The sequence below is a fragment of the Diorhabda sublineata genome, chromosome 7 (genome assembly GCF_026230105.1).
Source record: "Diorhabda sublineata isolate icDioSubl1.1 chromosome 7, icDioSubl1.1, whole genome shotgun sequence".
Classification (NCBI taxonomy): Eukaryota; Metazoa; Arthropoda; class Insecta; order Coleoptera; family Chrysomelidae; genus Diorhabda; species Diorhabda sublineata.
In genome coordinates, this window is record NC_079480.1 from 28,222,865 (window position 1) to 28,240,281 (window position 17,417).

Consider the following 17,417-nt stretch of genomic DNA (forward strand, 5'->3'; position numbering starts at 1 on the left):
ATGTGTTCACAAAATGAAATGAATTTTATATTAATCTATTTATTTATTAAACTTTAATAGTTCAAATTAATGAATTCAGCGTGTTTCTTGACGGTCCTGAATTGACATTTAAAAAAAGACAAAATAAGCTAGAAGATTTGACCGTGTAAATTTTTTTTATTTTTTGCTGATAAACAAACGGTAATATTCGTTAAAAATTACAATAAAGTTCTTCCCTGTTTCAGCGGTTCTGTTTTTGAATATTTGTGGACCTCTGTATAGAAGTATAAATAAATGTAATATACGGGTGTTTCGGGACTTGATGCAAAACATTCGGGAGTGAGTATATGACGTGAAAATAACGCTGTTACATAGAAAACATTTTCTCATATGACCCCTCGTTTCTAAGTTATAGGCCTTCAAAGTTGTAAGATCAGAACATTTATTTAAGTATGTTTTCTAAATTTTACATTCGAACATTATGAATTGTTAATGGATGATTACGTATGTCCATGAAGTGTGTTTGCAGAAGTAAATAATTCTACACTACTATCAGAAGGCCAGGAGCGGCTCATGCCCAATGGTTAACAAGTAATTTTTCAATTGATTTTTTAACAGAACGTTTAACTCGATAAAATTTATGGTTTAAGAGATATGTAGATTTTTAGATGATTATACATGTTCGCTATAAAGAGACATTTTGAAGAGAATTCTCTTAAATTGAAAATACTTATAGGAGGTATTTGAAACACAATTATGTTAGGTAATTAATTTGTAGGTACTCTTTCATTCATTTCAGTGAAAATTGAATTGATTGTATGATGGTGTTTATTGCAATTTTTATATTATGTCGTTTGAAAATTGGTAAAATAATAAATTGACCAACATAATTTATGAAACTTCTTGTTCAAATTGTTACAAAAGACACATTGGTCAATCTAAAAGGTCACTCACTAAGCAGACGAGGACGGTCCCAGAAGTATCTGGCCCAACAAAGCAAACAAAAAATCTTGGAAAAAAATTAATAATTAATTTTCCAACGTAATCTCCTTTTAGCTCCATTCAGTTTTTCCGTTCAATAAATTCGATAAACTTTTTATAATAAAGAAAAGATTGTCTAAGCAATCATATCCTATTTTGGTTATTTACGACATGACTTCAGTCGGATGTGAGGAAAAGGAAATAATAAAATGGATTTAACAAGAGTTGTGCAGATTATTCCATTATTCCACATCGTGAATATTTTAAAATATACGGTGAGCAGCGTAGAGAGAAAATACTGTTAATTATGCACTGGGACGCTCCAACTGCCCAAGGAACTTTTGTTTCTAATAGAAATCCACATCTGTGTCATATACCATCTCAATATGTTTAATGTAGAACATAAGAAATTGAACTGAATGTAAATGTTTTAGTAAATGATTACCAATAAATGTTATTCGTTTGCAGACTTCAATACCTAATACTGCTAATCATTAACTGAAGTCTTTTAAGAAGATTGTTGATTTAAAAATGGAAATAAAATATACATAATAAAAATTATTAAAGCACAAACTTACTGGTTTACTTTAATAAAGTTCAAATGATAAAATACATAAATATCACAATAACTTTTTTCCAGCGATTTGTTATAATCAAACATAGTAGCTGATAATTTTACAGAGACAATTTGAACATAAATGGAATTTTTGACATTTTTTATGGGTGGGGTGCGAGTAGCGCACGTGTATCGAGCGCACAGGCACATTTAGAAAACATTTCGTGCATCTAGAGCACCTCTACCTGTGTCGAATCCGAAAGATTGTTCGACGAGCGCATAAGAAAATTTGATCTGTCGAAGTGAAACAGGCAAACATAAGAATTTTTGAATCATTATTATCTCAAGATTTCACAAAATGAGCAAACGTACAATATATAAAATATTGAACAAAAATTGATAAAAATTTTTTTTTTAAGAATGAGTGCATTTTTGGTATTAGATTGAAAATAATTAAAAAAATGCGTATTTTGAATTTTCCACAAAAAAACCTTTTTAATTTAAGAATTGTTAGGTGTCGACAAAAAGGATTTGCACGAAACTAGTCACAAATGGGATGTATTTGTGGCTATAGACATCAAAAATGCTTTCAATACCGCTAAATGGCATAGAATTATCAAGGCCCTAAATGATAAAGGAATAAGCCCATACTTAACGAATAACATACAGAGCTACTTGAGCGGCAGGAGGGTAACTTCCGGCATCGTTTTACGTAAGTGTTCAATGGGTGTTCCGCAGGGCTCGGTCCTTGGACCAGTCCTGTGGAACATAATATATAATGATATCCTAGAGTTGGACTACGGCCCTAAGGTAGCCACCATGGCCTATGCGGACGTCCTCATATTGAGGGTAACAAGGAAATTGAGGCCAGAAACAGAACAGAGAATACTGTAGCTCTCGCGGTCCGTTGGATTACAACTAACGGACTGAAAGTAGCTACGCCAACAACGAAAATGCTAGTGGTGAAATGACCCCAAAAACAAACGGTCCTTTCAAGATGGTGGTCGAAGGACAAAGAGTCGTTGCTAAGATAAAAATCAAATACCTAGGAGTTATCATAACAAAAAACTTTGTTATGTTAAAGTTTTTGGAACACATTAAATACACGGTCGCTAAAGCGAATAAAAAGACACCCCAACTACGGAGGAATTAAACATTTAAAGCTAAATACAGGGATTGAAGATACCGTCTTAACATCTGCAAATATGCGCTATATAGTCTGTGCGCTCGAACTACCGTGCGCTCCATGCACGCATTTTTTTGATGATTATTCGGTTTTCAAATTTTAGTAGTGACAGATTGAGTTTCATACCAGTACCGCTTTTTAGGACCCATATCAAACTTACACATATATTTTACTAAAATTTTTATTAAAATGAAACTGTATGAAACACAATATTCTGTTGTCGTTATTTGTGATTATTATAGTTTTATTTTCACATTTTTGGAATAATATCAAATATAATCATCACATTTTGATAATTAACTTTTACATTTCGTTTACAATTTTGACAATTGTAGTATTTGGACAAAATATAAATATCTTAAAGTGTGGTATGTTTTCCGTGTATATTGTTGTAAAATCAGGCAATTTTAGTGTTTTTGTCTATTTTCAATTGCATTTCATAAGTCATTGAACATTAAAACATCTTCAGTTAATTTCATACAAAAATATTTAAAAGAAAGTATTGAACATTGCTACAAAAGTTATAATTAAAGCTCTGAATTGGACATTTGAAAATAAATAAGAACCTCAAAATTATAAAATTCCTGCTCTAATTTCCTATGGGTTGGATCGAACCTGTTTTTGAAAGTGGTACTTAAAATCGCAACTGAAGAAAATAAAAAAAACTTTAGCCGAGCATTTGATTGAGAGTCTATATTAATTTTTTGGCGATAAAGATATTATTTTATCTATGTATGTGCTGTTCGAGAAAATATTTAAAAGTATAGTTTTTTTCCTCTTTAGTACCACATTCATTGATGAATTTGAAAATTCGGTAAATAAAAGGCACATTTGAGTAAAATTTGCCGAAACTGACCAAATAAAATGATGAAAAGACAAAATGAGGAAGAAAATTGGTTTCATATGAATAACGATTCTGTTTCTGCTAATAAAAAAAATCATAATTATTCTGCTATTTCCTCTGCATTATCAAAAGTATCATCAGTACAAACTTCAATCTCAGGTTTTATAGTTACTACTATCAGCAGTTCCAATTTTTCACCAAATGAATAAGTTATAAGCAAAAAGGTTGATTTTTCTAACAAGTACTTCAAAGTATACTAAGTGATTTTAAAAAAACTTCAGAGGTCTATCAAAAATGAAAAAAATTCGAAAATCATTTGGATTTTCAAAATTTCCCATTATTTCAGTCTGTAATGAAGATGGAAGAAAATAAAAAATACCACGTTATAGGGTTAGTTTTACTCAATATAAAAGGTCCCTTTTTTGTAAAAGCTATAGTTTTCTCTGAAAAAATTCGTAAATCTATCAAGTCGTTTTTCTAAGGCAATCAAGTTTATAAATACCTCCTATAGACGCCAAAATTATCAATTTTTATTGAATCATTCATACAATTACATTCATTACAAATTTTGGAAATTTTTTTTTCAATTATTTGTATGCAATATGGAAAAATCAATACATATTAAATTTTTTTCTGATTATATAATGTTTTATAGAAAATATAGAAAATCGTCTAGAATTTACATCTTCATCAATGTCGATATCGGAATCTGATGTTTCACTCTCAGATTCAACTTCATTTAAGAGCTGAAATTTTTACAATTATCAGGGTCACAAGTTTTATAAGCTGAGGAACATAGCAGCTGCCGCGCCCGTCCCCGCCGAATTCTATACTAACATTCGGACATTGTATTTTGTACCTGGATAATTCCTTACTTGTACGATACATTCTATTCTCCGAAGCCCCTTGTATATGTTATAGCATACCGGAATTTTATAATAGAGATCGAGCCTCACAACGAGAATTTCGTTGTATTCAAAAAATTATTTGTACTGAAAAATTTCTCGTAGCCATTGATCTTATACTTATATATTCTTGAAGTGTATCATTTTTAACCAAAATTGAAAAAAAAAATATTCAAATTAATCAAGTTTAAGCAGCGTTTCCTTATTGGGAACGTGGCAATGAAACACCAATGTAGACTAATTTCAATATATTTTCCGAGCTTTCAAATTCCAATTGTTTTTAGTTTTATGTTTCCAATGTTTCAAAAAGTTTAGGAATTAGAAATAAATTTACAAAAACGTTACAAAAATTATCAATACTTTCTTTTCAGGTTATAAAGAGAATGCATATTTTTCATTCACTGGCATTTTTCTCAATTTTTATATGCAAATATTACAGAAAACACAGTTACAATTAATTTTCGTACAAATTTATTTTTTCTAATAGAACTTCTACGCATATTTAGAGAAAAGAGTTTACTTGATTTGAATATCTTGTTTTTCTCTTTCCTCCATTAAAATGTTTTGTTTAAATAACAAGTCTATCTCATAATCACCCTGAAGTAGAATTATATAGAAAATGCACCCACTTTTCATATGCGTTTATTTTGAAACACAAACGTTTCGTTTATATAAATTTTTATAAAGTTTCAACAAATTTGATTTTCGTTAAGTACGTCACACCTAATTTGATTTATTTTAATCAATTCATATAAATACACGTGAGATATACTACACAAGGTTTACATACTTAATATATACAGTGTGTCCATTGAAAGACTTGGAATATTTGAATCATGTGATCTGGAGTGCTAGTTTGCGGAATTGTAGCTAGAGAACAGCAGTAATTTCTTGAATCGTTGGTAATTATCATATTAAATACACACTATCACTACAATAACACAATTACATTGTTGGGTCGTCAGAGCTGGATATGGAACAGCGATCTATGGAAGGAAGGAAGAGCCAGACAATGTAGTTGTGAACATTACCAACACGTTATAGATGGATATATTGGCGTGATGCTAACTCTGTTAATATCTCTTTATATTATAAATTTAATTTTTTATCATCCATTGGACACAATGTATATCAAATTTACTAACTACATTCAACATAAATTCTATATTTTTCTATCCTAAGTAACAAAAAATATATTCTCTTACGCAACATATACATATATACAATGAAAATTAATATAACTACTATAGTTACAGAGATATGAAAAATTAGGTGTCATTTTTTGACACCCCTATCAAATTAGAACGATTTTTACTGGATTTTGAACTGTAAAAAAATCTAATATGCAGTGCTTCGGATAAAGAATATAATGAATAAAAGTTGTGGAAAAACTTACTTCAAAATTTCTTGGCAAAATATTTATAGAATGTTTTTAAATATTAGATACTAGCTCGTCGAAAATGTACAAATACAATTTTATTTTAAACTGGAAGACCTGAAATTTTGGCACGTAAAAGACTTTTATTCATTACTAGGTTTCAAAGATAAATTGAATACTTTGTATGTATGAAAGTATAAGGAAAAAGATATTTTGGTAGACCGAGGCGAATCGGATCAAAATAAGAAATATGTTCGAAATCAGTATGATCTTAGATGTTAACGTCTAAAATATTCATTTCAAAGGTCTTGATTTGGGTCTAGTCGGATCATATCGTCAGGGGTGAATTGGATCACACTTTTAAACTGATTTATTACTTATATGTTTGAGATGACCTTACGTAAAGCTGTTGAGACGTTTGCAGTACCGTTCACGATCTTGCAGAGAAGAGTTACTTTATCCAGAAACGCAGAAGTTATCTGACCGGCTATTGCGTTTGGCTTCGGAATTACACCTAAAGCAGTGCGTTCGCGTTTGAGTTTGCACAACGTAAAAACATAAAAAACACAAATTGTACAGAAGTGATGGAATGGCTCGCCAAGACAGGTTTCATCGCTTGATGCAAAGAAATAAAAAAGGTATGAAGAAGGATTGATGGTATGAAGAAGGAAAAGTGGCAGAATTCTTTAATATTTTTGAAACAGTAATAGATGATAGCAATTTAAGAGAAAAACCTGAATAAGTATACAATGTTGATGAAACGAGGATGCCCCTTAGTAACCACCCACCCAACATTATAGCCCAAAAAGATACTACAGATGTTGTCAGCATGACCAGTGTTTCATGAGGTGAAAATCTAACCTTTGTAGCCTGCTTGAATGCAACAGGATGGTACCTCCATATGTTCTCTTTAAATGTGTGCGTAAACGTGACGATTTTTTCCTGGTACTGAAGTTGCCATGGCAGAAAAGGTCTGTGCGACCGAAGAAGCTTTTAAGTTGTAGCTACAATATTTCAATCGCTTCCGGACCCTAGAAAAAGTAGTTATAATTTTGGATGAGTACGTGTCTCACACCAGAACTTGTACTTCACATCAAAATCTTTCGGAGCACTTTTCCAATTGGCTTGGAATTAGGCTGCCACTGTTGGAAATGCTACAAATGGTTTAGAAAAGACTGGAATATATCTACTTAACGCCAATGCAATACCTGACTACAAGTTCATCGATAATAAACAGTCGAAAATTGTATAGTCCCAAATTTAGTCCCTAAGTTCCTAACAAATGTCACAAATACGCAACCAGTAGCTGATATAGTGTCATTTGAACAGTCTAACAATGCCTGGTGTTCCACCTGCGTAGTTAAAGAAATACTGCAGATGAAGAATAAAGCGATGGCAGTGATAAACATAGTTCATAAGTAAAACAGAGATAGTATCAAATGATCCAAGTCCAATCAACGAGTTCCCAACAGCCACAAGACCAAATCTCAAGTGCAGTTAAAAATAAGGGTACCAGTACAAGCCACAAATTCAAAACTTCTTGATAATGTAGTACCATCCACAAGTTCGCTACAATCTGACGAATCCCAGCCTCCCATCTGAACAGAAATAATTAAATAAATTCTTCCATCACCTTTAAAATCACCATTGGTTCTAAAAGAATTCGTAAAGCTTCAAAACTTGTTCTGAAGAAATTTGAGGTAGACAATGGAACAAAGTAAAATAAGAAAAAGATTGACGGCAATGAATACGAAAAAAAAACAAAAAGAATAAAGCAAAGCCTGCGATAAAAATTAAGAGTTTATCTGCATAACAGAGAGAGTGACACTGCATTTACTGCTCCGAAATATTCTTACATCCACCATCAGAGTATTGAATTCAGTGCAATGCCCTGAAAAATATGCTGAAAGCCAGGAGGGGGGAGGTGTTAAGGACCATATATATGTGAATAATGTGCCGATAATTAAAATTGATCTCATTATTAATTGTTTACTGATTCCAAAGCTATACTGTTAAGAAAATTTACATGTTGTGTACGATCTGATTCACTCCGAAAATTGGGGCGATTCTGATATTTTTTTCAAGTTTTCAAAAGATAATTTAATGTATGATTCAAGTTGTCAAATGTCTATTTTATAGCTGATTGTTACTTCTTACGTTTTTATTAATAAAAATAACATTATGTAACAGTTTGGTATGACTGTATGATTTGCTGAACTTCAAAGAAAAAGTGATCCGATTCGCTAAATGTAAAGATAAGTATTTGCAGTTCCGCTAGACTTTTGAATAACTTATTATTATGTAGATTCAATTGAAAAAACTGAATAGAATATTTTCACATAGAGCAACTAATCAAATTTGCATGTAGATACAAATATTTTCCTATTAGTATTTCATAACTATATCCAGTAACGTGAGAAATTCTAATTTAATACCGTCTTGTAAAATGACACCACTTAATGAATTATCTAGCTAATTATTTTATTACGAGACCACATTTGACAGAAGAAATAAAAGTTTGAAGCTGATTTTATACAACAAATGATATAACAAAAAATGCAATTAAACAGGAAATAACAATAAAACTGTTAAAAAGTTTAGTATTTAATCTTTTTATTTTATTGTATCTGAAAATGAATGTGCGCAATCGTTAGAATATTATTTTATATTTGTTATACATTTGTATGGTTCACTTCATTAGGAAGTGTATGGTGGTTTTTCTTTAATTATTTGCTCTGTAAATCTAGCTGAACTTTAAATATGTATTAATTTGGAAATATTAGGAACAAAATGAAACATCTAGACTTTCACAATGAATACCATTAGATGGGATGTATGGCTAGTACCAACTGCTCTTCATCATTAATATTCTACTACGATTCTTCCAGGCAGAAATATTTGGAATTGAACTATGTGTGGAAATTAACCTGGAAAGTAAAGTGACACCTCGATTAAGTCTGATAATCAAGCAACCTTTGGACCAAGGAGCTTCCTTTTTATCGAATCAAAGATGAAATTGAAATGCCGAAAAAAACTTAATGAAATGGACAAGAATTACAGAGTCTAAAATCCTGGTCAAATAGAAATCGAAGAGACTCTTTATAATCACCAGAATAAGAGCACAAACATCTTTGATTGGCCCAAATCTGTCCTATGTTTTATATATGAAGCCCATCTGAAACCGTTCCAAAACGTAGAGGAATCTGGAATAGAAATGTATTGGCGCTGCCTTCCTATCTGTATTCACAAAAGTTTCTTCTGAACTGGAGTACTGCCACATAGAAAGAGCAAGAGGAGATTAGGTTTTGCAAAAATGACGAGTTTAGATACTGTGGCTAGGGAGGTGAAGCTCCAGTTCTTCTTGTTTTAGAATGTCTCGCGATTGAAGCTATTAAGCGAGCTCTAAATGGCGAAAACAGCTTTAATATAGGTACACAAAAACATTAAGGTGGCAGTGCTAATGTAATGTGATCTATCAGTTATCGATCCGTTGACTTTTTCTTTTCAAATACTGTCAGTTGTTATAAAGATGAAAAAATTTTTTCTTATCAGTGAACATATACATTGGGTGTGTTCCACTAAGCGTTCACAGCGCTTAAAATAATCTTTTGATGTCACTACGACATCACTATGATGTCGTGACTAACAATTTTGCCAACCATGTCAAGAGGTGAGTTGAAGTGTAGATAATTAGCAAAATTATAAAACCGTGAAAATTTTATTCGATGCGGTAAGGAATATTTGAGTAGAAGTCGACAGTTCTTCAAATTACCTAATAATTATAAATATTCACTGTGAAGATTCCAAAATTTTGCTCTATTTTTTTGTTTTGCCATTTGTTATTATTGACGTCATACTCAAAATGCTCCATAATCCATTACACTGAGATTTATAATGGTAACACATGGGACTAAGTGGAATGGGAAAGACCATGAAAGAAATCAAATTTCAAGTCATTCTTCTGTAAGCATTCAAAATTAATATTGTTAAATATGTTGAAACTGATTGCGGAGTTTTAATGAATTTTTTTTTGATTTGCTAAACGAGGTAAAAAACTAGAAATATTTATAGAGGAGTGGTACGGATAATGTGTTATAAGAAGCCAATATTATGATTTTATGATCAATTACCTACTTACAAATAGAAAATACTTTAAAATAAATATCAATTTGGCAATGTTGCACTTGGTAACGAAATGGTAAATGAAAAGGTTGATAATGTAAAAGTATTTTATGGAATTTCTTTTACAGTAATGTTTTGTCGACGATAAATGAAAAAAATCAAAATTCAGTGCTCTCTGCCTAATACTTATTTTAAATTTCGAATAATTCAGGAATGGACGCATTTGTTCTGTTATTAAAATGAACAAAGGACATAAGATTATTTGTTTGTTACAAAAATCTCACTCATTTATTTATTTTTAAATCCTAAGCTCGTTCTGTCAGCTGCCACCTTTGTGTTTCGAGACTACTACTGCATCTTTCTGCTGTTATGCCTCTTACGTCCGTATATCGGGAATCTAAGCATAACGGATATCTTGAATTTCGGAGGAGGCCGTCCGGTGATATGAGATGCCACTTCTGTTCATCTGAACCATCGCATATGCGCATTATTACTTGGGAGCCTACTGAAACATTAATAATTAAGTTAATTATTTTATGATTCATAGAGTAACGTAACTAGATAATAATATATCAATCATGGAAGTTTAAAAACGTTTTTTCAAAAATTTGTACAAGTCGACACCAAAATAATCTATTATTTTAGAAAAATAGGGCTTTTCAACGGATGTAGAAATACATCCTTTACCATTTAGTAATTCAAAAGCAAGGTTCAAAGGCCACCTGCGTTTATTAATCAATAAAGTGACTTATTGTTGATATTTTCAGTTTTTCGTAATTTGTACTTACAAATACAACAGAATTGTACCTTCTAATCAATTTTTTTAAAATCTAGCACGCATTGTAATTTTTGAAAGTTACATTACTTTATGAATATATATAAAAATTCATTGTCCGTGTGTATGTTCCGAATGAAACGAGTCAACTGATATTCATGAAAGCTGACATATATATGTAATTTGGTCCAACTTAAATGATAGTTATTATTTAAATTAACGGTCTCAATAATTAATAATAAACTGATCATCAACGTTGATTGTTGTTATTAATCGTAGTTTCCATAAGTTTGGAACAGATGGCGCCTTAAATGAATTTCTTTACAGAGAACTGTAAAATTTTGTCCTTTGCACCTCACAGATGGCGCCACACTTCAATGTGATATATTTTTTTAAGCTACACACTATACATGTCTTATTTTGCCTATACCACTTAACGTCGCTTCTTTTAAATAATTCTTCATTTTGTCTTCCTTGCGTACATTACTTATGTACTTATTCAGAGAACAGCGAAATTAATTCACATTAAAAATTCAATTACTATTTTCAGTAAAATGCCACCCAAAAAATCCAACCTGTAGTCTGTAGCCTATAACAAGAATAATCGATGTGCTTGTGTTAAAAGAGCTCAAAAATCAGTCGAACAGAGAGCAAAAAGAAATGCGGCTCAATAAATTCGTGCACGAGAACAGCGTAATAATCGTCGACAAGAAAATGCTTTGAGAACCAGGGTGGCACGGCAGCAACACATAAATTCATATAGAGAACAAAACCGAGAAAATCATCAAACCAACCACGCAGTAACACGTGGATCATTTATTCGTCTTGCATTTAATTATGAACCAGACATCAATTACTCGGCCGATTTCAAAGTTACTATTGGTGCGATGGACAAAATATGCAATTATTGTCAGGCGTTAAAATTTCGCAATGAAACACCCGCCATGTGCCCAATCAATATTAAAGCTGAATTAGATTCTATTCTGGGTGAGACTGCTTCTTTGTTATCAACAATAAAATATTGGGTACCTTAAACGAGGCCGTACGACCTTCAAAGACCAGCATTGCAGTGGTCATCCAAATGAGGTGACGATTTCTGAAATGTTAAAGGAAATCCACTGGATGATCGTCGAGTGAAAGTGCGCGAGTTAATAGACATAGTAGGCATTTCAATAAGTGCGGTATATCGCCTATTAGCTTGGTAAAGATGCTTCCATCGAGTATTTCGCAATGTTTCACAGAAATCAGGCCGAATGTTTTCACCGTTTCATAACTATGGATGAAACGTGAGTCCGAACAAAAGAACAATAAAAACAATCGCTGGAAAGGGAGAACCGGCTCCAAATAAGGCAAAGACTGTTACATCTGAAATGCTAGGTCATATCGTCGGTTTTTCGGGATTCACGTAAAATAATTTTCATTGACTATGCTGAAAAAAGAAAAACTATCAACGGCAAGTATTGTGCGTAATTCATTGCAACATATGAGCGAAGAAATGAAGCACAAACGGCCTTTGGCTAAAAAGAGAGTGTTTATTAATAAAAACAATGGCTAAAATTATTGAATTAAAGTTTGAATTGCTACCGCATGCACCCTATTCGCCAGATTTATTCCCCACGAATTATTTTCTGTTCCAAGATTTGAAGAAATGGCTCTCAAAGATTTACCAACAAAAAAGAGGTGATATCGGCAGTTAATGACTGTTTTGAGGAGCTTGACGATTCTTATTATAAAAAGGGTATTGAACTTATTGAACATCACTGGGAAAAGTTTGTCGAGCTAGAAGGGGATTATGTTGAAAAATAAATAAATTTTTCCCCATATATTTTCTTTGTTGGGCCAGGTACTTCTGGGTCCATCTTTGTATATCCGGTTTTATATTTATACTCTAAAACCGCCGAACTAATCGACAGAAACCGCGCCATAGATCGGACAAATTGCCGGGCATTATATTCTCTACCAATCTTCGAAGCGAGGATACTACCAAGTTTCCAAATAGAATAAAACCGAGAGAAAGTGAAGTTACCAAACAAACATCACGCACGTTTCTAATATATCAGAACCAAGAAAGATTTTCGTAAATTTTCGCAATATTAAATCATTCTTTTGCAAATGATCTGATTTATTTCATATTGAGCTGATGATATCTGTTTTCATTTTGAAATAGTGGGTCAAATGGAATGACAAACTGAGACATCCATTTAGTTCATTGTATTCTAAACTAAAATGCTCTTGTCAATACAAAAGTAGAGTAGAAATAAATTCGCGAATATTAATCACTATGCACTAATAAAAAAAGTAGATATACCCTCAAACAAAACAAAAGTTGTTGTTGCATCGGCAACGGGGAAAGTAAATATCTCAATTCATCTGACTTGAGTATAATTGAATGGGACGTACAATTGAATGAGCTATACTTAAATTACTTCAAATTATCTGATCTTCCATGCAAAAAGGAAATTACTAATATATGATATTTTCAAACTCATTCAAATATAATATGTCAAAAAGATGGCGTTGTCTTTGGAATTTTAAGCAAGCGAAGACATGTAGTTGGTCATTCAAAATTAGTGCATACATGTTTGAGTCATTTTATAGACATAGTAGCTTTGTTAGTCAAAGGGTCAAGTTCCCAATAATTTTGAATTTTCAGTTTATTGCTATATACACATCATATGTTTGAATAATTTTTTTCATATTACTATTATTCTTATTGTGCAAATCCGGTTTAAAGTTAGTTGGAGAGAAATATTTTACATCTATAGATAACAAGAATTCTTTTAGAGTCTATCATATGTCGACAATATTTGAGTGTGTAGAGCTCTAGCGATTAACACATCACGATAGGAAAACAATTCAATGTTGTGAGCAATACATAATTAAGTATTAGGGAGGGAGGAATAGTTTCTACCGTTTGGTGTATTCAAAAACAGAAATGTATATATTGAATGAATTTATGGTTCACTTTATTATTAGTATTAGTATTAAACTTTACCTTTATTGAAATTGATCAGCGTCAAACATAGATCGTGGTGTCTAATAAGGCCTGTGTTAGTCAATCCCCATTCTTGATTACCACCAGTATGATGGCATTGGTACAAAGCTACGATACCATCTAGCTGGTGTCCCATCGAATCCAAACAGAAGGCACCTTGGCGTATTTGGCCGACATGTGAGGTAGTGGCTTGAGGCACCGCTAATTCTGGATAAACATTTTTCAAATACCATTTAAATGGTTTACATTGAAGTCTAGTTTTCAGTTCTAGGCGATCGCTGATACTGTAAAAAAATTTAAGGTTACTTAAAAAAGTATTCTGGAATAATAGCTCTCAACATTTGGATCTCAAACTCATCCATAAGACGGGTCAACAAAAAAATCTTTTTTTGCGATTGGGTTTTAATTAATATATTCTGATTATATAAGCATGTAGATAAAAAGAAATGTGATTAGAGTTTAAAAATCTTTCCATTTTAAGAACTTGCAGTGATTTAACAATGTTTGATTTTTGCGCCCAATCAATTTCGATTTTCGCGCGCTATTGGTGTAGAAAGAGAAGTATGAGGGTGTGTAAGCAGTGTTTCTTGCGTTGCTCGTTGTATACGACAGGTGTTTGAATATTACATACTTTCATATCAATCTTACTTTAATCTACCAGTCAAAAATCAAGACAAAAATGGGCTCCACATGTATTATGTAACTCTTGCAGATATAATCTTGACGGTAAGTTGTCATTAAACAGATTGTTGTATTGTGAGTCCACTCAGGAGTAGAAATTTAAGGAATACAACTTATTCTGACCTACCATCCACATCTGCTTAAATACCACATACAAAAGAAAATACTGTACCTGCTCCGCCATTGTTAGAAAAGCAATTACTATCTGAAGGCAGCCCCGCAATCACGACGAAGTTCATCTGTATCGGTATTTTGAATCTGAACCAAAAATACCACACCTCATCAACTTTCAAGATCTCAATGACTCAATAAGAGACTTAAATCTTCCAAAAAGTAGTTACTGGCATCGCGGTTAAAACAATGGAATTTATTTAAATCTGATATTTGAATATCTTGTCAAAGAAAGCAACATGAAGAATTTTCTTGTTTCTTCAATTAGGCAGATGGCCTCTGTTTTTGCCATGACGGGAAAGGTCTATTTGAAGAAATCGGTATTTCATGTCATACATCTGAATGGCGTATTTTAATTGACAGTTCAACTAAAATTCTGAAAGCTGTTCTACTATAAAATGGGAACAAATTTCAATCGATTCCATTAGCACATTGCGTACATTAAATATATGTAATACAAGTGGGAAGTTATTGGTGATTTCAAGATGGTGTGTTTTTTGGACAGGAATGCAAGATGGTTAGGAAGCAACTGTCGATCTCTATAAACTATATTAATTGCCACCATTGCGTATTAAATTAGGTCTTATTAAACAATTTATAAAAGCTCTTAATAATGAGTCTACAGCTTTCAAATATTTGAAAAGTTTTTTTCTAAAGCTCCCAGAGGCGAAAATTAACGCTGGAATCTTAGTTGGCCCACAAATAAAAAAAATATGAATTTTGATATTTTTGTATAGTTACTCAGCAGTAAAGAGAAAAAGCCTGGATCAATTTTAAGGCAGAAGTTCACGGTGTCCTTGGAAACCATAGAGCTGAAAAGTACGAAGAGATATGATCACGAATTTTTCTATCGTAGGATGTAGAATGTCTAAAAATATATTTGGAAGAACAAGGGGAACGATTCCATCAAGACATAGTGGATTTTGAGAGTTTATATTTGGAGGTTAATAAGAGAAACTTCTAGTAAACATGTCAGAAAAGGAAAAAAAATATTTTTAAATTTCTGAACTGTTGTTTATGATGTGTTTTAATAAATCATCTCTTTGTGGATTTTCTATGTCCTTTCATTGATTCTATACTCATTAAACCAAATTCAGAAGTATTTTTTGTTCAACTTTTTATTTCTAGGTATAAAAGCAATAAAAATAAATAACGTATAATCCGAGCGCAAAAATTTTGTAGACCGGGGAAATTTTAACGAGCTATGAAATGTGTTGTGGACAAAATAACATTTTGGGAATTGGTTAGAAGTATATGGTAACAGAAGAGAACTGGGAGAGATACAAAAGATGTCTTCAGAAACTGAAAGCAAGCTATTCCTTCTGATACCTTTATTATCGAAACGTCTAATAGTATAATTATAACTGTTAGTGTAGTGGTAGTAAACAGTATGTTAAAAATGCACATCAGCAACGGTTCAAAAATTAGTTGGATCAATAAATTAACTTTTTATTTACATAAATCTTCACTTTTATTAGGAGAACTACTGTAAGTATTAACTATATTGACAGTTGGGTTTATTTTGCGCAGTGGAATATAGAATTCATAAATAATAACAAAAAATAGAATTCAATAGAGACAAAACAGGCTCTAACAAGTAGGTTTGGATTTTACAAAGAATTATAACTTTTGATAGTTATTAATAAGAAGCAATTTTGTTACAAATGTTTTTGCTAGAAGAGCTTGAAAAACTATTTAACAATAATTTTAATAACCACATAAAAGAATATGTACATACATGTCAGTTGGTTAGTTACATATTCTTCATAAGTATTATGTGATGACTTACAAGGCTTGCTACAGTGTATGAATGAGAATGAAGAAATTTGATTCTGAATCAACATCAACGGAACAAATTTTGTGAATGTTGAATATAATACTAATTATAAACTACTGTTTGTTTAACCTATAGAGCGGGTAAGCGAATACCAAATTCTGAAAATACAAATTACATCTGATCTTAACATAGGCCTACAGGAGATGTCAGGTAAGTATTGTTTTAAGGCCTGGTTGTAAAAATTTATTGATCAGAATGGTACAGTTTCCTTCATCAGTACGCTTCTTGGACCACCTCAAGGGGGATGTCTTTCAGCGACCTCATTGTGACGGATATTGTCCAAATGTTATCTTTTCAGTCATCTATTAAGCTGAGAAAACAAATAAAAGTCTAGCGGGACGAGGTCTGACGTTGATCTCGTTTATTGTCAGGTAGACGGTTATGAGAAAGGCTGAGTAAGTTGACTTTATTTTAATCTCACTACCTCTAGCTTTTCCCGGTCATCCCGAATATCTTTGGCCTTTTGTTCGACAAGAATTTCGATAGACAATTATACCCATGGATTTCTTGCCTTTCGAAATTCAAAGACATACAGTCGCTTCGGAAAAGGTCGTGACGCATTATTATCTGAACATCTACCGTAAGTTGAAATTACGAGAGAAATGGCGAGGTAGGTAGTTATAAAGTTTGGAACCATGATGTGTAGTAGGAATCTATCTTTAAATTGAAAATTAAAGGCGAACACAAAACATGAAAGCTTTCACAATATGGATCTATGAAAGGATATTTGAATTCGCATGGATTACAAAAATTACAGACCGGTAAATCAATATATAAGAAATATACGAGAGAGCAATAATATGAGAAGGCCAAATATGTATATAAAGAGGAATTAAATAAAGTTACCGCAATTTTTAGTTACAGGAAGAAATAATAATAGGAAGAAAGACGTTTTTGCTTCCTTTCATTAAAGAGTACGACGAAATGATTGTAGGAATTAAGCAGTTTTACTAATGTTTGTCCTGTGAAATCTTGCTAAATGTTTCAACACTTATTTGATGATGATT

The 17,417-nt window shown here is 32.1% G+C and overlaps 1 protein-coding gene across 2 annotated transcripts in view; it reads right to left on the minus strand.

Annotated features, from left to right (window-relative positions):
- Positions 1–9,484: 9,484 nt before the first annotated feature.
- Positions 9,485–17,417, minus strand: part of LOC130446846 (polypeptide N-acetylgalactosaminyltransferase 2-like) — a 102,298-nt gene continuing 94,365 nt past the window's right edge. The window contains exons 9-10 of one of the 2 annotated variants that reach the window (XM_056783338.1): positions 13,722–14,005; positions 9,485–10,456 (exon numbers count right to left, since the gene is read on the minus strand). In XM_056783338.1, coding sequence (XP_056639316.1) covers positions 10,257–10,456; positions 13,722–14,005 — 484 coding nt within the window. In that variant the 3' untranslated portion in view covers positions 9,485–10,256. The remainder of the gene's footprint in view (positions 10,457–13,721; positions 14,006–17,417) is intronic. The other variant, XM_056783339.1, reaches the window with a different exon arrangement.